The sequence below is a fragment of the Nerophis ophidion genome, linkage group LG09 (genome assembly GCF_033978795.1).
Source record: "Nerophis ophidion isolate RoL-2023_Sa linkage group LG09, RoL_Noph_v1.0, whole genome shotgun sequence".
Taxonomy (NCBI): domain Eukaryota; kingdom Metazoa; phylum Chordata; class Actinopteri; order Syngnathiformes; family Syngnathidae; genus Nerophis; species Nerophis ophidion.
This window is the reverse complement of record NC_084619.1, coordinates 13,739,486-13,766,205: the sequence shown is the minus strand read 5'-3', so window position 1 is coordinate 13,766,205 and position 26,720 is coordinate 13,739,486. Positions and strand designations below refer to the sequence as shown.

Genomic DNA, 26,720 nt, shown 5'->3' with positions numbered 1-26,720 from the left:
GTTTGACCCAGCAGTAATTCAAGGCAGGCGCATACTATATGCCCTGCGGCAATTCAAGGAAATACGGTATGCTCATTTTAAACTTAATATTAAACTCACTAAAACACTAGCAACACAATAGAAAAATAAGGGATTTCCCAGAATAATCCTAGTAAATGTGTCTAAAAACATCAGAATCCGTCCCAATTCAATCACGTTTTTTTTTAAACTTTTTATTTTTATTTTCATAGTCCATCGCTATCAATATCCTCAAACACGAATCTTTCATCCTCGCTCAAATTAAAGGGGAAATTGTCGTTTTTTTGGTCCGAATAGCACTTTTTGTTGGAGGCTCCCAATAAAATAAATGGGAATATGTGAGGAGCCATCAACGGGTGACGTCATCATCTGCGACTTCCGGTAAAGGCAGAACTTTATCGTGGATGTTCTCTACTAAATCCTTTCAGCAAAAATATGGCAATATAGCGAAAGGATCAAGTATGACACATAGAATGGACCTGCTATCCCCGTTTAAATCAATCAATCAATCAATGTTTACTTATATAGCCCTAAATCACTAGTGTCTCAAAGGGCTGCACAAACCACTACCACATCCTCGGTAGGCCCACATAAGGGCAAGGAAAACTCACACCCAGTGGGACGTCGGTGACAATGATGACTATGAGAACCTTAGAGAGGACGAAAGCAATGGATGTCGAGCGGGTCTAACATGATACTGTGAAAGTTCAATCCATATTGGATCTAACACAGTCGCGAGAGGCCAGTCCAAAGCGGATCCAACACAGCAGCGAGAGTCCCGCTCACAGCGGAGCCAGCAGGAAACCATCCCAAGCGGAGGCGGATCAGCAGCGCAGAGATGTCCCCAGCCGATACACAGGCAAGCAGTACATGTCCACCGGATCGGACCGGACCCCTTACACAAGGGAGAGTGGGACATAGGAGAAAAAGAAAAGAAACAGCAGATCAACTGGTCTAAAAAGGGAGTCTATTTAAAGGCTAGAGTATACAAATGAGTTTTAAGGTGAGACTTAAATGCTTCTACTGAGGTGGCATCTCGAACTGGAGGGCATTCCAGAGTACTGGAGCCCGAAATGAAAACGCTCTATAGCCCGCAGACTTTATTTGGGCTTTGGGAACATCCTCACATTGTTTACAATCATGGCCACAATCATGGCCACTCTGGATGAGGACATTTAGAGTGAAGTACTATAAAAAAAAAGAAAAGGCGTCGGCTCCAGGCGACGTTTCGGATGTAAGACACATTTACTAGGATAATTCTGGAAGAGCCCTTATCTGCTTATTGTGTTAATAGTGTTTTAGTGAGATTGTAAAGTCATACCTGAAAGTCGGATGGCTGCGGTGAACGCCAGTGTCTCTGAGAGAAGCTGAGGAGCCAAGATCACAACTGCCTTTTTGAGCTGCAGGAGGAAGTCACATTATCCACTGAAGTCTCCGGTAAGAGCTGACTTAATATCACAATTTTCCCATCGAAAAACTTGCTGGTTGACGTAGAGAAACATGTTCGCTTGACTGCTCTGTGTTAAAGCTTCACAATAAACAAAGAAACACCGGCTGTGTTTGTTTTGCTAAAGACAGCTGCAATCCACCGCTTTCCACCAACAGCATTCTTATTTGACGTCTCCATTATTAATTGAACAAATTGCAAAAGATTCAGCAACACAGATGTCCAAAATACTGTGTAATTATGCGATGAAAAGAGACGACTTTTAGCCGTAAGTGGTGCTGGGCTAAAATGTTCGCTCCAACCAATAACGTCACAAGCACGCGTCAACATAAGCGTCATCATTCCGCGATGTTTTCAACAGGATACCTCGTGGGAAATTTAAAATTGCAATTTAGTAAACTAAACCGGCCGTATTGGCATGTGTTGCAATGTTAATACTTCATCATTGATATATAAACTATCAGACTGCGTGGTCGGTAGTGGGTTTCAGTAGGCCCTAAATGGGCGGTTCTTTCCCTAGACTGGACAACTCTTCAGGAAATTGTGTCTGCCAGTGGCTAATTCACCCTGGTCCAAGTCCTCCACAGTCAAACTTTTGTTCAGAGTGGTCCTTTTAAACTTTTTGGGGCAGTGCCTACTAATGTGTTTTTTGCACAAACAGCCGAAGCAAATGCCATTTATTTGTTAGAAGCTAAAGGCCTACTGAAACCCACTACTACCAACCACGCAGTCTGATAGTTTATATATCAATGATGAAATATTAACATTGCAACACATGCCAATACGGCTATTTTAGTTTACTAGATTACAATTTTAAATTTACCGCGGAGTTTCTTGTTGAAAACGTCGCGGAATGATGACGCGTGTTTGTGACGTCTCAGGTTGGAGGGGACATATTAGCCCAGCACCACTTACGGCTAAAAGTCGTCTCTTTTTATCGCATAATTACACAGTAAATTGGACATCTGTGTTGCTGAATCTTTTGCAATTTTTTCAATTAATAATGGAGACAATAAAGAAGAATGCTGTTGGTGGAAAGCGGTGGATTGCAGCTGCCTTTAGCAACTGAGACACAGCCTGTGTTTCTTTGTTTGTTGTGAAGCTTTAACACAGAGCGGTCAAGCGAACATGTTTCTCTACGTCAACCAGCAAGTTTTTGGATGGGAAAATTGTGATATTAAGTCGGCTCTTACCGGAGACTTCAGCGGATTATGCGACTTCCTCCTGCAGCTCAAAAAGGCAGCTGTGATCTTGGCTCCTGCATTGGCTTCTCTGAGAGACACTGGCGTTCACCGCAGCCATCCGACTTTCAGGTATGACTTCACAATCTCACTAAAACACTATTAAAACAATAAGCAGATAAGGGATCTTCCAGAATTATCCTAGTAAATGTGTCTAATTACATCTGAAACGCTCACACTGCCGCCGCCGCCTTTTCTTTTCTTTTTTTTTTTTTTAGTCCTTCACTCTAACTTTTCTCATCCACAAATCTTTCATCCTCGCTCAAATTGATCGGGGAATCGTCGTTTTCTCGGTTCAAATAGCTCTTGCTGCTGGAGGCTATGATTATAAACAATGTGAGGATGTGAGGAGCCCTCACACCGGTGACGTCACGCGCACATCGTCTGCTACTGCCGGTAAAGGCAAGGCTTTTTTATTAGCGACCATAAGTTGCGAACTTTATCGTGGATGTTCTCTACCAAATCCTTTCAGCAAAAATATGGCGATATCGCGAAATGATCAAGTATGACACACAGAATGGACCTGCTATCCCCGTTTAAATAAGAAAATCTCATTTCAGTAGGCCTTTAATCTTCTCATATTCCAATCTTCCCAACTGTGCACACGAGACAAATGTGTGTCCCGCACCGCAGAAAACAAAATTAATTCATTCTTGATATAATGTTTTGTAGGTCTTTTTTGACAGGCTGATAATTGTTCGCTGCAGATCCAACAGTGGTGGCAAACCGACTCTTTTGGATTGTGGCAGTAACTTTGTTTTGTGTGTTCCTTTATTTTTTTATTGTAGTTGAATCTTGTGGATCTGAAGACAGGATGTCCTAAATTATTCACTTGTTTTTCTCTAAAATCTCTAATATTACTGAATTTAGCTTTTCTTTGCTGATGTTCCTGCAGCTCACAAGCTGATTTGGCCCCTTCAGGTATGTTTATACATAGTGCTTGATGACGACTGAAAACACTCAAACAAGTTCTGCATCGTATAAATAAAGAATTAAGACGGAAAAAATCATATGTTGCATAGAAATTGGGCCTTTTAAACGGTTTTTTTTATTGTATATATGTTATGAATAAAAACAGGAACAAACATCAATTTGTCAACCACGTTCACAATTCAGCTCTTCTTGACAGTTTATTCCAATTGAGAAAAATGATAGGTATGTTTTAGAACAATCTCAAGTTCTTATCACAGAATGACATCACAATGGATCGTTTTATACTGAACTTTAGGGCATGGCTTTCCATTTTTTTAATCCAGTAATGTATCGATTCATTTGTTTGATTAGTCTAGTACAGTGGTTCTCAAATGGGGGTACGCGTACCCCTGGGGGTACTTGAAAGTATGCCAAGGGGTACGTGAAATTTTTTAAAAATATTCCAAAAATAGCAACAATTCAAAAATATTTTATAAATATATTTATTGAATAATACTTCAACAAAATATGAATGTAAGTTCATAAACTGTGAAAAGAAATGCAACAATGCAATATTCAGTGTTGACAGACAGATTTTTTGGTGGAACTGTTCCATAAATATTGATGTTAAGGATTTTATTTTCTGTGAAGAAATGTTTAGAATCAAGTTCATGAATCCTGATGAATCTCTATTACAATCCCTAAAGAGGGCACTTTAAGTTGATGATTACTTCTTATTATTTATAATGGAGTCACTGGTTTACTTTTCAACAAGTTTTTAGTTATTTGTATATCTTTTTTTCTAAATAGTTCAAGAAAGACCACTACGAATGAGCAATATTTTGCACCGTTATACAATTTAATAAATTAGAAACTGATGAGATAGTGCTGTATTTTACTTGTTTATCTCTTTTTTTCAACCAAAAATGCGTTGCTCTGATTAGGGGGTACTTGAATTTAAAAAAAAAAATGTTCACAGGGGGTACATCACTGAAAAAAGGTTGAGAATCACTGGTCTAGTAGTCTGATAAATCTAAGTTTATAGCCTCAATGCATGTTTTTGAGGGAAATGGTTGAAATAAACAATGATTTTTCTGCTTGATATCACTTGCTTTTTTTCAAATAAACGCACATCATCAACATTGAAATTGCACTTTTAACATGTGTGCATTGAAAAAATTATATATATATACATCAGCTGTGTGTTCCCACACAGATTCAGCACCCACACACCACCACTCTCATGTATGCTCTATTGAAGCGGCTGTGTGGGAACGATGTTGGCGTATTTAAAGCGTTCTATATTTGATCAACCTGTATTAGTTGCACTCAAGGAGAATTAATCAAAGCAACAAAATAGAAATCAATGGTTTTAAAAAAATAATAATTAATCGATGTAATCCAATGATTGTTAAACTGTGGTACGCGTACTACTAGTGGTACGCTAAATAAGTTCAAACTGTGGCTAATATAAATCAAATATACTTTTTAAATAAAACATCTGCCTTTTTTAAATGAATATTTAGGCATACTGTGCTACTTTATTTTATTGTTGGTCATTATAGTTGCCAGATGAGGTGGTTCGGGCATCTGGTCAGGATGCCACCTGAACGCCTCCCTAGGGAGGTGTTTAGGGCACGTCCAACTGGTAGGAGGCCACGGGAAGACCCAGGACACGTTGGGAAGACTATGTCTCCCGGCTGGCCTGGGAACGCCTCGGGATCCCCCGGGAAGAGCTAGACGAAGTGGCTGGGGAGAGGGAAGTCTGGGTTTCCCTGCTTAGGCTGGTGCCCCCGCGACCCGACCTCGGATAAGCGGAACATGATGGATGAATGGATGGATGGATGGATTATAGTTGTAATTAAGCCAAGTGTTTTCTGAGGTGGTACTTATTGAAAAAAAATTGAGAACCACTGATTTAATCGATTAATTGTTACTGATCATTTCAGTTGTAATCTAATGTAATGCTATATGCTGCAAATAGCATAATTAATACACGAACTTATTGCTCAACTACAACATATGCTCTTTAAATCCGTCTAACTTGGTAAAAAAAAAGTTGTGATTTCACAAGATAGTTAAAACAAGTGTTTAAAGTGTGTCTACAATTGGAGAAATACTTATAGAAAACATAGATCTCTATTGGATGACATGTAAGGAAAGTAAGAAAAAGAAAAGTGTTATTCTTTCAGTTTTTCATTGGGTTCTAATCCATGGTACAGAACATTATTATCCACAGCGGCCCAAGCCATTCGCTCTGTGGTAAACGCTGATGCCCACTGACCCGTTGGAGAGACAACGATGACCCCGCCAGCGCCACGCACGCGCTCTCCCATGTACTGCAGGGACATGTCGCACGCCTGGGCCACGGATCTACCTTTGTGGGGGCAAGATCAAACATAAAAAAAAATATAAACGGATTTAAAGTGCAGTAAAGTCATTGCTAATCATGAAATGTACTGTAACCTTGTTCAATGTGAGAAAGGATGTGTTTGGCCAGTGTGACTCTCAGGATAGACTCTCCATGGCCGGTACAAGATACTGCACCACTCAAGTTGTCTGCATATCCGCCACAGCCTTTTTTTGTTTTGTTTTTTTGCAACAGAAAAAACACATTACGTAGGCGAAAAGTCAACAATAAAGACAGAAAAGAAGTAGTTGAGCGAGACCAAGAAAATTAAACCAGACCGATGACGGGGGAGTCGCCAACTCTGCCGACCATTTTATTTCGGATGCCTCCAGTGGATGTGGCACAGGCCACATTCCCGGAGCAGTCCACAGCAACAGCACCGACAGTATCATGGGCCCTAGAATGACAACATTGTAGGTCCATTAACAGTGTGGACAACCAGCTCATACTGTATTTAATTCCATTTGGAAGACAACATGAATCATTTATATTTCTCTTTTTGTAACGATTCATTTACCGGTAATGCCCTCCCGGTAACAGTTCGAGATGCTACCTCAGTAGAAGCATTTAAGTCTCACCTTAAAACTCATCTGTATACTCTAGCCTTTAAATAGACCTCCTTTTTAGACCAGTTGATCTGCCCCTTCTTTTCTTTCTCCTATGTCCCCCCCTCCCTTGTGGAGGGGGTCCGGTCCGATGACCATGGATGAAGTACTGGCTGTCCAGAGTCGAGACCCAGGATGGACCACTCGTCGGGACCCAGGACGGACCGCTCGCCTGTATCGGTTGGGGACATCTCTACGCTGCTGATCCGCCTCCGCTTGAGATGGTCTCCTGTGGACGGGACTCTCGCTGCTGTCTTGGATCCGCTTTGAACTGAACTCTCGCGGCTGTGTTGGAGCCACTATGGATTGAACTTTCACAGTATCATGTTAGACCCGCTCGACATCCATTGCTTTCGGTCCCTTAGAGTGAGCTGCCTTACTAGCAAGCTTGTCTCGCTTTGCTCGACATTTTTAATTCTAAGAGAGACAAAACTCAAACAGAAAATGAAAATCCAACAAAATATTTTAAGGACTTGGTCTTCACTTGTTTAAATAAATTCATTATTTTTTTTTTACTTTGCTTCTTAAAACTTTCAGAAAGACAATTTAAGAGAAAAAAATACAACCTTAGATATGATTTTAGGATTTTTAAACACAATATACATTTTTACCTTTTAAATGCCTTCCTCTTTTTTCCTGACAATTTAAATCAATGTTCAAGTTAATTTATTTTTTCTATTGTAAGGAATAATACATAAATTAAAATTTTATCCTTCATTTTAGCTTCTGTTTTTTTGACGAAGAATATTTGTGAAATATTTCTTCAAACTTATTATGATTCAAATTCCAAAAAAATATTCTGGCAAATCTAGAATATCTTCAGAATCAAATGTAAATCTTATTTCAAAGTCTTTTGAATTTCTTTTAAAAAATTTTGTTCTGGAAAATCTAGAAGAAATAATGATTTGTCTTTGTTAGAAATATAGCTTGGTCCAATTTGTTGTATATTCTAACAAAATGCAGATTGGATTTTAACCTATTTAAAACTTGTCATCAAAATTCTAAAATTAATCTTAATCAGGAAAAATTACTAATGATGTTCCATACATTTTTTTTTTTTTTTTCAAAAAGATTCAAATTAGCTTGTTTTTCTCTTCTTTTTTTCGGTTGAATTTTGAATTTTAAAGAGTCGGAATTGAAGATAAACTATGTTTCAAAATTTAATTTTCATTTTTTTCCTGTGTTCTCCTCTTTTAAACTGTTCAATTAAGTGTTTTTTTCATCATTTATTCTCCACAAAAAACCTTCCGTAAAAGGAAAAAAAAATTACAAAGAAATAACAGACAGAAATACCCTTTTTTTTAAATATATATATACAGATGTATTTATTAAAGGTAAATTGAGCAAATTGGCTATTTCTGGCAATTGTTTTAAGTGTGTATCAGACTGTTAGCCCTTCGCATTAATCAGTACCCAAGAAGTAGCTCTTGGTTTCAAAAAGGTTGGTGACCCCTGGTGTAGACAGAAAAGGGGGAATGGATGCATTTTGGCTTAAAAACTAACGATAAAGGTGAAGATATAACACTGAAACACCCTCAGGAAGAGGTGCTTTAAGACATGGCGCTACCAGCTAATGTCCATCCGCAGTTTGCAGTGTTGTAGCAACTTCTAAATCACTAACCCTCGCCTACATGGCAACAAATAAAGTAAGTTTCTGTTTATTATCATCCCTGCAGGACGAGGAATAGCTAAACATGCTTCACTACACACCGCAGCTCACCCGGCGTTAAAATGTGGATCTACACCTGACATCCATTGTAATGATACCAAGTACAGGAGCGTATCTAGTCGATACTACTATGATTACATCCATGTTTTTTAGAGACACAAAATCTTTTTTCTTTTTTTAAAATGTATATTATGTTTATAAACTCAGGAAATATGTCCCTGGACACACAAGCATCCAAATAAGAGAAGAATAAGTGAATATTACATTTTAACAGGAGTGTAGATAGAACATGTTAAAGGACAAAGAAAGCAGAGATTAACAGTAAAGGAACAAGTAGATTAATAATTATTTTCTACCGATTGTTCTTAAGGCTTTTGACAAAATAATAAAATGGAAAAGGACACAATATGTCACTGCATATGAAAGCAGACATAATTAGGAGCCTTTGTTTGCTTACTTACTACTAAAAGAAAAGTTGTTTCGCATGTTCACAATTTTTTTTTTTAAGGACAACATTGCAATAAGAAACACATGTTTAATCTACTGTAAGATTTTTTGTTTACATAAAGCCAATAATGCAATTTTTTGTGGTGCCCTTTATGTAGAAAATTCACAAAAGTGAATTGAAGTGAATTATATTTTATATAGCGCTTTTTCTCTAGTGACTCAAAGCGCTTTACATAGTGACACCCAATATCTAAGTTACATTCAAACTAGTGTAGGTGGCACTGGGAGCAGGTGGGTAAAGTGTCTTGCCCAAGGACACAACGGCAGTGACTAGGATGGCGGAAGCGGGAATCGAACCTGCAACCCTCAAGTTGCTGGCACGGCCACTCTACCAACCCAGCTAAAATTTGGTACCGGTTCCAAAATATTGGTATCAGGACAACCCTAGTGTGTGTGTGTGTGTGTGTTTATGTGTGTGTGTGTGTGTGTGTGTGTGTGTGTGTGTGTGTGTGTGTGTGTGTGTATGTGTGTGTGTGTGTGTGTGTGTGTGTGTGTGTGTGTGTGTGTGTATATATATATATATATTAGGGATGCTCCGAAATGAAAATTTGTGGCCGAAGCCGAAGCCGAATAAAACTTAAACGCTTGGCCGAAGGCTGAATACCGAATACCGAATAATGAATGCAGTTTTTCACAATTTTTTTTATATTGCATAAATAGCTTAGAATAAATATTTAGACATGTTTTTCAAATAAAGTAATTTTTTATTGAATATTGACTTTTTTTTAATATTCCAGTAGCCTTTGCTTTTCAAAAAAGCACAAAGTTTTTCATTTATATTAGGCCTTCAAACAAAACATGCATTCCAAAAAAAAAACAAAGTGCATTAAAGTGGATAAACCCACAACAAATGAATTATTGTCCTTTTGGCAAGAGTCTGCTTAGCCACAGTAGATATGCTAATAATGTAAACAGAAGGCTCAAGTAAATCTCAATTAAGTGTGTGCTTATAACCTCTTACACTTATACAGGTTGCCAACACAACGGGCTAATAATGTAAACAGAAGACCCACTAAATCTCAATAAGTGTGTGCTTGTAACCTCATACACTTATACAGGTACACAACATATCCCAACGTCACCGCGTCACTGCACGTTGGTTGATTGCGTCGCCGCGTCAAATAATTGCGTCACACGCCACTATTCGGCTTTGTTTTTAACTCATTCCACCGAAGGCCGAATGTGGCTTTTTTTTGCCATATTCGGCCGAATATATTCGGTTACCGATTAATCGGTGCATCCCTAATATATATATATATATATATATAAATGAAGCATACAGGAAGGAACACAAAACATGCAAAATAATACATTTTCTGACAGAGTGTCTATTTGTTGTTATCTGAAAGACCAAAAATATAAGTAGCACAAACTATTTCAGTGTGTGTAAGTACTTTTTTCAGCACATTCATTAATAATAACTGATCATTTTGATCACGATTACGGTGAAATGAAATTTTCATATCGTTACATCCCAGTTTGCTGGGATGTATATTAAAGCTAAAAATATGCTCCAATATGCTTTTTGCAGTACATGTATCTTTTTATGTCAATATTTAAAAAACAAATACATTTAGTATGAAAGATGATGCATGAATGACAGGTCGATATTTATGAAATGTTACCACAAACTTACTTCTCGCCCCTTCCTGCTCTGTTATATAAGAAGAATGTCACAGGAAATGGCTCAACACATTTTAATTGTCACCTGTGGTGAGTTAAATCTGGACGGGCAAATTAACAGACAGGGATTTTATCTTGGTCAGGGTTGTACCAGGAACGTGTGCAACATTATATTTCCATTTATTAAAAAACGTATTTGTAACAAATTTGTTTTAATACAAAACCAATTAAATTCAAGTAATAAAGAAAAAAAAGTAGAAGAAATATATACAGTTTAAATAGCGCTCTAAAAAATTGCAGCTTCACTATATTGCATATTTATTTTCTTTTAATAAGATATATTTGATGTATTTTAGGCCGAAATTAAGCATTTTCAAACTTATAAATGATAAATATTTAGATGACTAGATGAGCCCAAACCAATCCCAGTAGGCTTTTTAGTATGGTGGCCACTGATTGGCTTAGCCTCAGGCAGCATTACAGTCCTCCCTCGTTCATCGCTGTTAATTGGTTCCGGACATGACCCCGATAAATGAAATAAATGCTAAATGAAGTCTCACCTAGAGTCCAATACCACTATAGTATTGATATTCTTAGTTCATTTGGACATTGATGTGCTTGAAAATGCTTTTTTAAGATCAACAAATTGTGGCATTTGATTTAGAAAACCTTAAAATCATCTGCAATGTGGTGAAGTTGCTAAATTTGAAGTGCAGCTGTACTGTATTGGATCAAAAGAGTGTAAAAGTGACTCTGTGGGTGTTATTGTTATTTTAAAGGCCTACTGAAACCCACTACTACCCAACACGCAGTCTGATAGTTTATATATCAATGATGAAATATTAACATTGCAACACATGCCAATACGGCCTTTTTAGTTTACTAAATTGCAATTTTAAATTTCCCGGGAGCTTCTTCGTGAAAACGTCGCGTAATGATGACGTGTACGCGTGACGTCACGGGCTGTTAGGAAATATTAGCGCTGCACACACACACAGCTAAAAGTCGTCTGCTTTAACCGAATAATTACACAGTATTTTGGACATCTGTGTTGCTGAATCTTTTGCAATTTGTTCAATTAATATTGGAGAAGTCAAAGTAGAAAGATGGAGTTGGGAAGCTTTAGCCTTTAGCCACACAAACACACGGTGATTCCTTGTTTAAAATTCCCGGAGGTGAAGCTTTACTATGGATCACAGCGGTCAAGCGAACATGAATCCCGACCGAATGTCAACCAGCAGGTTTTGGAGAGAAAATTGTGGTAAAAAGTCGCTTCTTAGTCGACTTCCCTGAGACACTGGCGTCAAGACACCCATGGACACACACCTCCGACTATCAGGTACTGTTAATCTCACTAAAACACTAGCAACACAATAGAAAGATAAGGGATTTCCCAGAATTATCCTAGTAAATGTGTCTAAAAACATCTGAATCTGTCCCAATGCAATCGCGTTTTTTTTTTAAACTAGTTTTTATTTATTTATTTATTTTTTCTAGTCCATCGCTATCAATATCCTCAAACACGAATCTTTCACCCTCGCTCAAATTAATGGGGAAATTGTCGTTTTCTCGGTCCGAATAGCTCTTTTTGTTGGAGGCTCCCATTAAAGACAATGTGAATATGTGAGGAGCCATCAACGGGTGACGTCATCGTCTGCGACTTCTGGTAAAGGCAGGGCTTTTCTGTTAGCGACCAAAAGTTGCGAACTTTATCGTCTGTTCTCTACTAAATCCTTTCAGCAAAAATATGGCAATACCACGAAATGATCAAGTATGACACATAGAATGGACCTGCTATCCCCGTTTAAATAAGAAAATCTCATTTCAGTAGGCCTTTAAGAATCTCCTAATATATGTTCCATCCATCCATCCATCCATCCATCCTCTTCCGCTTATCCGAGGTCGGGTCGCGGGGGCAACAGCCTAAGCAGGGAAGCCCAGACTTCCCTCTCCCCAGCCACTTCGTCTAGCTCTTCCCGGGGGATCCCGAGGCGTTCCCAGGCCAGCCGGGAGACATAGTCTTCCCAACGGGTCCTGGGTCTTCCCCGTGGCCTCCTACCGGTTGGACGTGCCCTAAACACCTCCCTAGGGAGGCGTTCGGGTGGCATCCTGACCAGATGCCCAAACCACCTCATCTGGCTCCTCTCGATGTGGAGGAGCAGCGGCTTTACTTTGAGTTCCTCCCGGATGGCAGAGCTTCTCACCCTATCTCTAAGGGAGAGCCCCGCCACCCAGCGGAGGAAACTCATTTCGGCCGCTTGTACTCGTGATCTTATCCTTTCGGTCATGACCCAAAGCTCATGACCATAGGTGAGGATGGGAACGTAGATCGACCGGCAAATTGAGAGCTTTGCCTTCCGGCTCAGCTCCTTCTTCACCACAACGGATCGGTACAACGTCCGCATTACTGAAGACGCCGCAACGATCCGCCTGTCGATCTCACGATCCACTCTTCCCTCACTCGTGAACAAGACTCCTAGGTACTTGAACTCCTCCACTTGGGGCAGGGTCTCCTCCCCAACCAGGAGATAGCATTTCACCCTTTTCCGGGCGAGAACCATGGACTCGGACTTGGAGGTGCTGATTCTCATTCCGGTCACTTCACACTCGGCTGCGAAGCGATCCAGTGAGAGCTGCAGATCCTGGCCAGATGAAGCCATCAGGACCACATCATCTGCAAAAAGCAGAGACCTAATCCTGCGGTCACCAAACCGGAACCCCTCAACGCCTTGACTGCGCCTAGAAACTCTGTCCATAAAAGTTATGAACAGAATCGGTGACAAAGGACAGCTTTGGCGGAGTCCAACCCTCACTGGAAAAGTAGGCCTCATTTCAGTAGGCCTTTAAGACTCTCCTAATATAATATATGTTCTAGCTGTGAAAATGCCAGATTTACAATTAAGGATTCCTTCTTCGCAGAAATGCATGTACCACGGTCAGGCAGGGAGCCATTTAACAGCGATAAACGAGGGTTTATTGTAAACACATCAAAAAATATATAAAACGTGTGAAAACAATTTGCTCACCTTCCCGACCAGAAAACTGCAGTAGAAGCAGGATGAAAAGATAAATAAATCAGTGGGGAATTTTGTGCGTTTCTGTCCTACAACGGACTTCTTTTCAAACTAAAAGACAGCAGCGTTGTGATTAATGAGGCCATTGAAGTGGAAGCAGGAGTAGGTCTTCAAGTTTAAGCTTACCAGCGAGAGTTGAAGCTTTCCATTACGCCTGTCACATATTTCTTGTGCTTCTCCCATTCTTTTCTCTCGTAATTGGACACCAACGAATCGGTGGGGACTGTGGCCATGCCGATGCTCTCTGCAAACAGGTTTGCGCCGCTGTCGGTCAACATGACGTGGTCAGTCTGGGGGTTGTCATGACAGAGAAAATAAAACACATTAGCTGTGTGAATTGTACTAATACGGTGCATCCGAAAGTATTCACAGCGCTTCACTTTTTCAACATTTTGTTGTGTTATAGCCTTATTTCCAAATGAAATATGTTCATTTTTGTCCTTAAAATTCTACACACAATACCCCTTAATTTAAAAGCCTACTGAAACCCACTACTACCCACCACGCAGTCTGATAGTTTATACATCAATGATGAAATATTAACATTGCAACACATGCCAATACGGCCGGTTTAGTTTACTAAATTACAATTTTAAATTTCCCGCTGAGTTTCTTGTTTTAAACGTCACGGAATGATGACGTGTGTTTGTGACGTCTCGGGTTGTAGCGGACATATTAGACCAGCACCACTTACGGCTAAAAGTCGTCTCTTTTCATCCCATAATTACACAGTATTTTGTACATCTGTGTTGCTGAATCTTTTGCAATTTGTTCAATTAATAATGGAGACTATAAAGAAGAATGCTGTTGGTGGAAAGCGGTGGATTGCAGCTGCCTTTAGCAGAGAAACACAGCCGGTGTTTCTTTGTTTGTTGTGAAGCTTTAACACAGAGTGGTCAAGCGAACATGTTTCTCTACGTCAACCAGCACGTTTTTGGATGGGAAAATTGTGACATTAAGTCGGCTCTTACCGGAGACTTCAGTGGATTATGCGACCTCCTCCTGCAGCTCAAAAAGGCAGCTGTGATCTTGGCTGCTCGGCTTCTCTCAGAGACACTGGCGTTCACCGCAGCCATCCGATTTTCAGGTATGACTTTACAATCTCACTAAAACACTACTAAAACAATAAGCAGATAAGGGATCTTCCAGAATTATCCTAGTAAATGTGTTTAATTACATCTGAAACGCTCACACTGCCGCCGCCTGGAGCCGTCGCCTTTTCTTTTTTTTTTGTTTTTTAGTCCCTCACTCTAACTTTCCTCATCCACAAATCTTTCATCCTTGCTCAAATTGATGGGGAAATTGTCGCTTTGTAGATCCGAATAGCTCTTGCTGCTGGAGGCTATGATTATAAACAATGTGAGGATGTGAGGAGCCCTACAACCCTTGACGTCACGCGCACATCGTCTTCTACTTCCGGTAAAGGCAAGGCTTTTTTATTAGCGACCAAAAGTTGCGAACGTTATTGTCAATGTTCTCTACTAAATCCTTTCAGCAAAAATATGGCAATATCGCGAAATGATCAAGTATGACATATAAAATGGACCTGCTATCCCCGTTTAAATAAGAAAATCTCATTTCAGTAGGCCTTTAAATGTAAAATAAACAAATAAAAAAACACATGTATATAAGCATTCACTGTGTTGATGCACCTTTGGCAGCAATTGTGTGTTTTTTGTTTGTTTTCATTACATTTGGATGTACTTGTTGGTTTGTATGATCTCCATTAAGTAATACTACGTATTATGTTGACGTGGGCAGGAAAATATATTATTTTTCTTCATCCTGCTATTCCAATCTGTTGTCCGATTTCCACCCGGACAACAATATTGGGAGCGTGCCTTAAAGGCACTGTCCTCTACAACATGTCGTCTCGTCCTCTTTTCCTCCATATAAACAGCGTGCTGGCCAAGTCACATAATATATGCGGCTTTCACACACACATATTTGGTCAACAGCCATACAGGTCACACTGAGGGTCCCCGTATAAACAACTTTAACATTGTTACAAATATGCGCCACACCGTGAACCCACACCAAACAAGAACGACAAAACACTTTTCGGGAGAACACCCGCACCGTAACACAACATAAACACAACAGAACAAATACCCAGAACCCCTTGCAGCACTAACTATTCCAGAATGCTACGATATATACACACCCCGCTACCACCAAACCCCGCCCATCTCATTTTTATTTTATTTTCAAATTTATTAGCCTGCGGAAAAAGTTAATGTTGATATTTACCTCAGAAGGCTGCAAATAGAAAAGAGGCATTAATTTTTTTGATTACGTTTTATTTAATATACCACTGGGCTTCACGGTGGCAGAGGGGTTAGTGCGTCTGCCTCACAATACGAAGTTCTTGCAGTCCTGGGTTCAAATCCAGGCTCGGGATCTTTCTGTGTGGAGTTTGCATGTTCTCCCCGTGAATGCGTGGGTTCCCTCCGGGTACTCCGGCTTCCTCCCACCTCCAAAGACATGCACCTGGGGATAGGTTGATTGGCAACACTAAATTGGCCCTAGTGTGTGAATGTGAGTGTGAATGTTGTCTGTCTATCTGTGTTGGCCCTGCGATGAGGTGGCGACTTGTCCAGGGTGTACCCCGCCTTCTGCCCGATTGTAGTTGAGATAAGCGCCAGCGCCCCCCGCGACCCCGAAAGGGAATAAGCGGTAGAAAATGGATGGATGGATAATATACCACTGATGTTTTTTCATTAGTTTTTTGAAAGTTGATTTTGCACTATTACGTTATATAAGCTCTCCCTGTTCCATGGGAGGAAGCCCGAGTACCCGGAGAGAACCCACGCAGTCACTGGGAGAACATGCAAACTCCACAAAGAAAGATCCCGAGCCCGGGATTGAACCCAGGATTACTCAGGACTTTCGTATTGTGAGGCAGATGCACTAACCCCTGTCCCACCGTGCTGCCCCATTTAAGCCTTGCTTGTTTAATATTCATTGCAAAACCTGTTTGGGTCCCTATTAAAATGTTAATATGTTCAACCTTGGCTCTCGGTGAACAAAGCCTACCACTATGGCTGCTCGCAATGCATTCTGGGATGATTCAGCAAAAAATCCCAGGCCCTCTACTATCGGATACCTTTTATTTGTCATTGCTTTACAATTTGAAACATGTCAGTCTGCAGTGGTCGTAACTGTGATATTGGAGGATGTTATAAACTGTGAGAAGCCAACTGTTATTATTGGAATAAACGGCTAATTCAACCCACAAGAGAAATGTCTGTGATTCAGAAAAACACAACGCATCTGAGAAAGAGAGAGTACGCAACCGCTACACCAGCACCTTTTCCATCACAGCACGTGCCAAAGTTACAGGGTTGGCAATGTTCTTCACTGATGACACAGCACCGCAAGCCAGCGTCTTTCCATCCATGATGATGGCGTCCAGCTCCACTTCCCCGTTTGTGTTTAAAGCTGCTCCGTGACCTTTAATGACATCACATAACACTAATAAATGCTTATAAGCCACACGCTACGGTTGAAAAAAAAAAACAAGTAAACGACAGTACCCTAAATATTTTCTACAGAGGCTAACTTGAGTTTTCATTACCAAATATTTTTTTGACGCTGAAACTATGCAAATGATTTTTTTGCATTAGAACTTTGTGAACTGATTTTTTTTTTCTGCTGACAATTGCATTGAATAAAAAAACGTGTGCTAAATTAAAAGTTCAGTTTGTTAAAATACAGTGTTTTAAAATTCAGTTTATAAAGATTGAGTGAAAAAAATGTGAACCACTTCCAGTAAATAAAAAAAAAATGTTTTTTTTCCACATTTAAAAAACTTCCTTGTGGTCTACATAACATGTCATGGTGGTTCTTCGGCCAATATTTTGCATAGATCATGTTTTACAGACCGTTTTCTAGCCACTTTCTGACCGTCTTTCAAGATGCAGTTTTGTGGGCGGTCTTACAAACCCCGTTTCCATATGAGTTGGGAAATTGTTTTAGATGTAAATATAAACGGAATACAATGATTTGCAGATCATTTTCAACCCATATTCAGTTGAATATGCTACAAAGACAACATATTTGACGTTCAAACTGATAAACTTTTTTTTTTGTGTGTGTGCAAATAATCATTAGCTTTAGAATTTGATGCCAGCAACATGTGACAAAGAAGTTGGGAAAGGTGGCACTAAATACTGATAAAGTTGAGGAATGCTCATCAAACACTTATATGGAACATCCCATAGGTGTGCAGGCTAATTGGGAACAGGTGGGTGCCATGATTGGGTATAAAAGCAGCTTCCATGAAATGCTAAGTAATTCACAAACAAGGACGGGGCGAGGGTCACCACTTTGTAAGCAAATTGTTGAACAGTTTAAGAACAACATTTCTCAAAGAGCTATTGCAAGGAATTTAGGGATTTTACCATCTACGGTCCATAAAATCCTCAAAAAGTTCAGAGAATCGGGAGAAATCACTGGACGTAAGCGATGATATTACAGACTTTTGATCCCTCGGGGGTACTGCATCAAAAACCGACATCAGTGTGTAAAGGATATCACCACATGGGCTCAGGAACACTTCATATAACCACTGTCAGTAACTACAGTTGGTCGCTACATCTGTAAGTGCAAGTTAAAACTCTACTATGCAAAGCCAAACCCATTTATCAACAATATCCTGAAACGCCGCCGGCTTGGCTGGGCCCAAGCTCACTTAAGATAGTCTGATGCAAAATGGAAAGGTGTTCTGTGGTCTGACGAGTCCACATTTCAAATTATATTTGGAAACAGAGGACGTGGTGTCCTCCAGAACAAAGAGGAAAATAACCATTCGGATTGTTATAGGCGCAAAGTTCAAAAGCCAGCATCTGTGATGGTATGGGGGTGTATTAGTGCCCAAGGCATGGGTAACTTACACATCTGTGAAGGCACCATTAATGCTGAAAGGTCCATACAGGTTTTGGAACAACATATGTTGTCATCCAAGTAACATTATCATGGACGCCCCTGTATTCAGCAAGACAAGTGTTACAACAGCGTGGCTTCGTAAAAAAAGAGTGCGGGTGATTTCCTGGCCCGCCTGCAGTCTAGACTTGTCTCCCATCGAAAATGTGTGGCGCATTATGAAGCGTAAAATACGACAGCGCAGACCCCGGACTGTTGAACGACTGAAGCTCTACATAAAACCAAAATGGGAAATAATTCCACTTTCAAAGCTTAAACAATTAGTTTCCTCAGTTCCCAAACGTTTATTGAGTGTTGTTAAAAGAAAAGGTGATGTAACACAGTGGTGAACATGCCCTTTCCCAACTACTTTGGCCCGTGTTGCAGCCATGAAATTCTAAGTTAATTATTGTTTGAGTTTGAACATCAAATGTCTTGTCTTTGTAGTGCATTCAACTGAAGATGGTTTGAAAAGGATTTGCAAATCATTGTATTCTATTTTTATTTACATCTAACACAATTTCCCAACTCATATGGAAACGGGGTTTGTATTTACGTGCCTCCAATTCGACTGAGTCTTCTCCACGCCAGCCATGTTGTAGTTTTTAGCGCATCCATAGCGAGTCTGCTGACAGATACACGTTTGAACTACACACTATTTTGTATGAGAAATGGCAACGGCGGCGGATGCATGTGCATGTACGAGACAGTCTGCCCCACAACAAGAGGATAGAGAAAAAAAACAAGTTTATCGACGACAGCCACAGACTACTATGGCGGACTCGCGCAAAGATTTTGGGATACATTTCTACCATATATCGAGATATCGGCTGATGTCAAAACTGGAAAAAACGTCACAAATTCTGCAAATTGAAAACGTTTGGAGGAAGTATGAAGGAAAGCAAGAATGTTTTCAACATGTTTCCACATTGCTTCCATGGCTTTATTACAAATTTTCAGGACTTATGCAAATTCCATCCATCCGTCCATTTTCTACCGCTTATTCCCTTTTTTGGGGTCGCGGGGGGCGCTGGCGCCTATCTCAGCTACAATCGGGCGGAAGGCGGGGTACACCCTGGACAAGTCGCCACCTCATCGCAGGGCCAACATAGATAGACAGACAACATTCACACACTAGGGCCAACTTAGTGTTGCCAATCAACCTATCCCCAGGCGCATGTCTTTGGAAGTGGGAGGAAGCCGGAGTACCCGGAGGGAACCCACGCATTCACGGGGAGAACATGCAAACTCCACACAGGAAGATCCCGAGCCTGGATTTGAACCCAGGACTGCAGGAACTTTGTATTGTGAGGCAGAAGCACTAACCCCTCTGCCACCGTGAAGCCCTATGCAGATTCCAAATACACAAAAACAAGTACCAATAAGTAAGAACAGTTGATTTTGTACAATAGGTCCCCTTTAAGACAGAAGCAATCAATGGTGTCTCAGAAGCAGCCAATGAGGTGTTAGGTTTGCAGTCACGTGACACAGGTGTTGCGAAGCAGCTGCAAATATGTATGCAGTGCTACACACTTGGATTGATCGATCGAAACTTTTATTAGTAGATTGCACAGTACAGTACATATTCCGTACAATTGACCACTAAATGGTAACACCCGAATACGTTTTTCAGCTTGTGTAAGTCGGGGTCCACGTTAATCAATTCATGGTAATGACCAACAAGCACGTACTTGTTGGCCACAAAAAACATTCATGAAGTTCGGTTCTTTTATGAATTTATTATGGGTCTACTGAAAATGTGAGCAAATCTGCTGGGTCAAAAGTATACATACAGCAATGTTAATATTTGCTTACATGCTTACACATGCTTATTAGGGACGGCGTGGCGCAGTGGAAGAGTGGCCGTGCGCAATCCGAGGGTCCCTGGTTCAAATCCCACCTAGTACCAACCTCGTCACGTCCGTTGTGTCCTGAGCAAGACACTTCACCCTTGCTCCTGATGGGTGCTGGTTGGCGACTTGCATGGCAGCTCCCTCCATCAGTGTGTGAATGTGTGTGTGAATGGGTAAATGTGGAAGTAGTGTCAAAGCGCTTTGAGTACCTTGAAGGTAGAAAAGCGCTATACAAGTACAACCCATTTATTTATATTTACACTACAGCAGACCTGGGCATAATACGGACCACTAAGATTTTAACCCCCGGCCCACTGGACATTTCCAAAAAAATGTCTTTAAAACCCGGAAAAAAAACGGCAATGTGATATGCGGTCCGGTTTTTAAGGTCTTGAGAAATTATTCCAATGGTTGGAATCTGTGTTTTTGAGTGACATACGGTGTTGCGATCCGCTGCTCGGATCTACACATCCATCCATTTTCTACCGCGTATTCCCTTTTGGGGTCGCGGGGGGCGCTGGCGCCTATCTCAGCTACAATCGGGCGGAAGGCGGAGTACACCCTGGACAAGTCGCCACCTCATCGCAGGGCCAACACAGATAGACAGACAACATTCACACTCACATTCACACATATTATTTATTTTTCCATTTTGTATATCTCTCCATCTAACTCCTTATTTCCTGTTTGCTTTGTCACCATGGTCACTCATCAGTCCACCTGCTAGTCTCGCCCCGCACACCTGCTACTAATTATCACCCTCCTATTTAAGCCAGTCTTCTTTTTTCATTCGGTCTGGGTCCAAAGTTTGCTCTCACACAACTGTACGTCTGGATTTTTGGTCGTTTGCGTTCACGCAAGTATTTCTATTCTCGCTAGCTTCTCACGCTAAGCCACTTGTTTTTTTTCCAGTTTACATACTGATGATTGGTTTTCTCTTTTGTGCCAACGTGCCATTTTGTGGACGGGACTCTCGCTGCTGTCTTGGATCCGCTTGAACTGAACTCTCGCGGCTGTGTTGGAGCCTCTATGGATTGAACTTTCACAGTATCATGTTAGACCCGCTCGACATCCATTGCTTTCGGTCCCCTAGAGGGGGGGGGGGGTTGCCCACATCTGAGGTCCTCTCCAAGGTTTCTCATAGTCAGCATTGTCACTGGCGTCCCACTGGATGTGAATTCTCCCTGCCCACTGGGTGTGAGTTTTCCTTGCCCTTTTGTGGGTTCTTCCGAGGATGTTGTAGTCGTAATGATTTGTGCAGTCCTTTGAGACATTTGTGATTTGGGGTTATGTAAATAAACATTGATTGATTGATTGATTGATTTTACTTGGTCTAGTTTTACTTCCTAGTTTTCATACTAGCGTTTTTGGTTTGCCTTTTATTAGCTCCAGTATTTCTGTTCAGAGCTCCCTTTTTGTTAAATAAATCTTATAAGATCCTACCTTTGTTGTGTTCACGTCAACGCATCCTCGAGGGAATCGAACCCGGCACCTCGGTGCCCACCAGTCATTACATACGGGTTGTTACGCTGTTTAGAGGGACTATGTCACAAAATTTGCTAACAGATGAGGCACAAAGTAGAATGGACGGGGTTTGTTTACGGAGCAGCCAGTGTGAGATTATGGTAATATTTCTTATATGTGCATGGTTTTTTTTTTGCCTTTTGCGTTCATGTTTCACCGCGTGTGTTGCATTGTTGTCATGTTTTGACGATTGTAAAATATATCAAAATGAACAGGTTGTCTAAGTATCTTTCATATGTTCTCAATCAGTGTCTTATTATTCGGAGTTGAATATTGTTAGGCCCGCAATCATTATTTTCAAGTACACTGTGGGTGTCTTATTAAGTAAAAAACTGTAAATTTCAATGACAATTTCAGTCATTATTTTTCAGCTTGTATCCTTTTTTTGGCGTTGTAAGAATTGTTTTTCACTAATGCACAGCAACTTCCACATGTTTAAAGACTTCTTAAAAAGGATCCAAGCACATACAGTAGATTGTAGGTCTGCTGTAGTGTGTAGTTCTGCACAGTGGCGGAACGAATCAGGCTCTCCATGACCAGGATGTTTCAACTCTGTGCTATCGTGCAAAAAAGCTGGGGCTTTTAACTCAGTAGTTAGCACGCTTGACTCTCATGCCGGCGTACAATGTTTTCGCCCCTCTCTGAACAGTAGAACAACTGTCAATATGAGCTGCCACTCATTTTACTATGACTAAAGATGCTCTCTTTTAGCTTGTACTCTGTTGACAAGTTGACAAATTTGCACGTCGCAAACTTAAAGGCCTACTGAAACCCACTACTACCGACCACGCAGTCTGATAGTTTATATATCAATGATGAAATATTAACATTGCAACACATGCCAATACGGCCTTTTTAGTTTACTAAATTACAATTTAAAATTTCCCGTGGAGTTTCCTGTTGAAAACGTCACAAACAGGCGTATGATGACACGTGTTTGTGTCACTATTGGTTGGAGGGGACATTTTAACCCAGCACCACTTACGACTAAAAGTCGTCTCTTTTCATCGCATAATTACACAGTATTTTGGACATCTGTGTTGCTGAATCTTTAGCAATTTGTTCAATTAATAATGGAGACTATAAAGAAGAATGCTGTTGGTGGAAAGCGGTGGATTGCAGCTGCCTTTAGCAACCGAAACACAGCCGGTGTTTCTTTGTTTGTTGTGAAGCTTTAACACAGAGCGGTCAAGCGAACATGTTTCTCTACGTCAACCAACAAGTTTTTGGATGGGAAAATTGTGATATTCAGTCGGCTCTTACCGGAGACTTGAGTGGATTATGCGAATTCATCCTGCAGCTCAAAAAGGCAGCTGTTATCCTGGCTCCTCGGCTTCTCTGAGACACTGCCGTTAACCGCAGCCATCCGACTTTCAGGTAGGACTTTATAATCTCACTAAAATACTAATAACATAATAGGCAGATAAGGGATTTTCCAGAATTATCTTTGTAAATGTGTTTAATTACATCTGAAACGCTCCCACTGCCGTCGCCTTTTTTTTTCTTTTTTTTTGTGCTTTACTCTAACTTTCCTCATCCACAAATCTTTCATCCTCGCTCAAATTAATGGGGAAAGTGTCGCTTTTTCGGTCCGAATTGCTCTTACTGCTGGTGGCTCACATTATAAACAATGTGAGGATATGAAGAGCCCTCACACCGGTGACGTCACGCGCACATCGTCTGCTACTTCCTGTAAAGACAGGGCTTTTTTATTAGCGACCAAAAGTTGCTAAGTTTATCGTCGATGTTCTCTACTAAATACTTTAAGCAAAAATATGGCGATATCGCAAAATGATCTAGTATGACACATAGAATGGACCTGCTATCCCTGTTTAAATAAGAAAATCTCATTTCAGTAGGCCTTTAAATGTGAGAGTGAAAATAAAGCCAGTCATAGAGCACAGCATTTTAGTCAATAAGTTACACCCACTCTATCATTAAAGACAGTCTTGTAAAAGTTGTTATCAAATAAGACTCCTCCTGACTGGGCCAACCTAAAAGCCCACACACATACTGTAGAGCAGTGGTTCTCAAACTTTTTTCAGTGATGTACCCCCTGTGAAAATTTTTTTAATTCAAGTACCCCCTAATCATAGGAAAGCATTTTTGGTTGGAAAAAAAGAGATAAAGAAGTAAAATACAGCACTATATCGTCAGTTTCTGATTTATTAAATTATATAACAGTGCAAAAATATTGCTCATTTGTAGTGGTCTTTCTTGAACTATTTGGAAAAAATTATATTAAATGAACTAAAAAACTTGTTGAAAAATAAACAAGTGATTCAATTATAAATAAAGATTTCTACACATAGAAGTAATCATCAACTTAAAGTTCCCTCTTTGGGGATTGTAATAGAGATCCATCTGGATTCATGGACTTAACTCTAAACATTTCTTCACAAAAAAATACATCTTTAACATCAATATTTATGGAACATGTCCACAAAAAATCTAGCTGTCAACACTGAATATTGCATTGTTGCATTTCTTTTCACAGTTTATGAACTTACATTCATATTTTGTTGAAGTATTATTCAGTAAATATATTTATAAAGGATTTTTGAATTGTTGCTATTTTTAGAATATTTAAAAAAAAATCTCACGTACCCCTTGGCATACTTTCAAGTACCCCCAGGGGTACAAGTACCCCCATTTGAGAACCACTGCTGTAGAGTAACCATGTCAAGTGACTGCAAACTTGACATCTCATTGGCTGCTTCTGAGACACCATCTATTGCTTCAGTCTTCGTTTACCGGAAGAGGCTTTTTTTCCCCCCGAATTATATATTAATATCCATCCATTCAGTTTCTAGCGCTTATTCCCTTTTGGGTTGCGGGGGGCGCTGGTGCCTATCTCAGCTACAATTGGGCGGAAGGCGGTGTACACCCTGGACAAGTCGCTACCTCATTGCAGATATATATATATATATATATATATATATATAGATATATATATATATATATATAAACTATGTATGTATGTATATATATATATATACAATATATACACAAATACATACATACATACATACAAGTATATATATATATATATATATATATATATATATATATATATATATATTACGCACTTGATGTCACGTTAGAGAGTAACATCCATCCATCCATTGTCTACCGCTTGTCCCTTTCGGGGTCGCGGGGGGTGCTGGAGCCTATCTCAGCTGCATTCGGGCAGAAGGCGGGGTACACCCTGGAAAAGTCACCACCTCATTACAGGGCCAACACAGATAGACAGACAACATTCACACTCACATTCACACACTAGGGCCAATTTAGTGTTGCCAATCAACCTATCCCCAGGTGCATGTCTTTGGAGGTGGGAAGAAGCCGGAGTAAATGATAAATGGGTTGTACTTGTATAGCGCTTTTCTATCTTCAAGGTACTCAAAGCGCTTTGACACTACTTCCACATTTACCCATTCACATACACATTCACACACTGATGGAGGGAGCTGCCATGCAAGGCGCCAACCAGTACCCATCAGGAGCAAGGGTGAAGTGTCTTGCTCAGGACACAACGGACGTGACGAGGTTGGTTCTAGGTGGGATTTGAACCAGGGATGCTCGAGTTGCGCACGGCCACTCTCCCACTGCGCCACGCCGTACCCGGAGGGAACCCATACAGTCACGGGGAGGACATGCAAACTCCACAAAGAAAGATCCCGAACCCGGCCGGGATTGAAGGCAGGTTCTTTGTATTGTGAGGCACATGCACTACTAACCTGCACAAGAGTAAAAAACAGTAAAAAATTTATTAAAAAGGACAAATAAAATAAAAATAATACAATTTTTTATAAAATACACTGGTGGGCTCAAGTAGTAAAACTTGGGGGGGGGGGGGTGGGGGGGGGGGGGGGATAAATAAAAACAAAACATGAAATTACCATACTATAAATTACTAGTTAATACGAGTATAGGTTTTCATGGCCTTTTTGTTTTTCTTTACCGTCATTAGTGAGTTGTATTTATTTCATTTTAGAATAATTAAAAAAAAATTACATGAAATATGACATTTTCACAAAAGACATAAAAGTTTGGTTTTAAGTTTGGTAGCAAAAAGTATAGCTGCACTGGTCGTTTATACAGTTTGAAACAGCCTTTTAAAAAACACATTCTTTTAAACACACGCAGTTTGATCACACATTTACATTCAGGTAAATTATCAGCACAGTTTGATGTTCACAAAATTCAAACGCAAAAAAAATTCAGTTACACAAAAAAAGTTTGCCTACCTGCATTAAACACATGGTTATCTTCCAGGGCCCGCACGGCCAACTCCACAGCATCCAGGGCGCTGCCTGCTTTTTGCAGCACTGCAAAGCCTTGACGGGCTGCTGCCTTCACTCCATCCATTTTTACCTTGGCGAGGTCATCGGGAATGGCCCACGCTCCGCCGTGCACGACTATGACCGCTGACATCTTTCTACGCCAACACTGAATGGCACACCTGTCATGGTTGGAAAAGAAAGCCACCTTTATCATAAAGTAAAAGTTAAGTCTCGTAAACATAGAATATGTCCTTTCATTATTGTGTTCCAGTGCTAAATGGGAAAAGAAAATTCTATATATATAAATCTAACAATCTCAATAAATGTTTGATTTATTGGAAAATTACCTGTCAGATGCAAGTAGTTTGTTGCCTGTTTATGTGACAAATGTACTTTGCTCCATCTCTACTTCTGGTTGGAATGACCGCCTTCTGAGTCATGTGATTGCTTAACACGTGACGCCATGTCCTCGTTTGACCCTTCTTAGGTAATTGAAAGCAGCTCTTGTGTATAGTGCTCCTGCTTGGAAAAACTGGTGGTAGGAGTAAGAAATACGACTAATTGTGACGACTTTATTGCTTGATATATGCGTTAAAGCTAGCGTATCGGCATTTCTCTTTTGTTTGGA

General features: G+C 40.3%; 1 protein-coding gene across 1 annotated transcript; it reads right to left on the bottom strand.

Moving 5' to 3' along the window:
- Window positions 1–3,759: 3,759 nt before the first annotated feature.
- On the bottom strand, window positions 3,760–26,502 carry si:dkey-103j14.5 (isoaspartyl peptidase/L-asparaginase). Its single transcript, XM_061909926.1, has 7 exons — window positions 26,440–26,502; window positions 26,057–26,271; window positions 16,817–16,959; window positions 13,633–13,796; window positions 6,307–6,425; window positions 6,085–6,195; window positions 3,760–5,995 (listed from the first exon to the last, which is right to left on the bottom strand). Exons 2-7 carry the CDS (start codon window positions 26,241–26,243, stop codon window positions 5,799–5,801), a joined length of 921 nt encoding a protein of 306 aa, XP_061765910.1. The 5' UTR covers window positions 26,244–26,271; window positions 26,440–26,502; the 3' UTR covers window positions 3,760–5,798.
- Window positions 26,503–26,720: the final 218 nt, after the last annotated feature.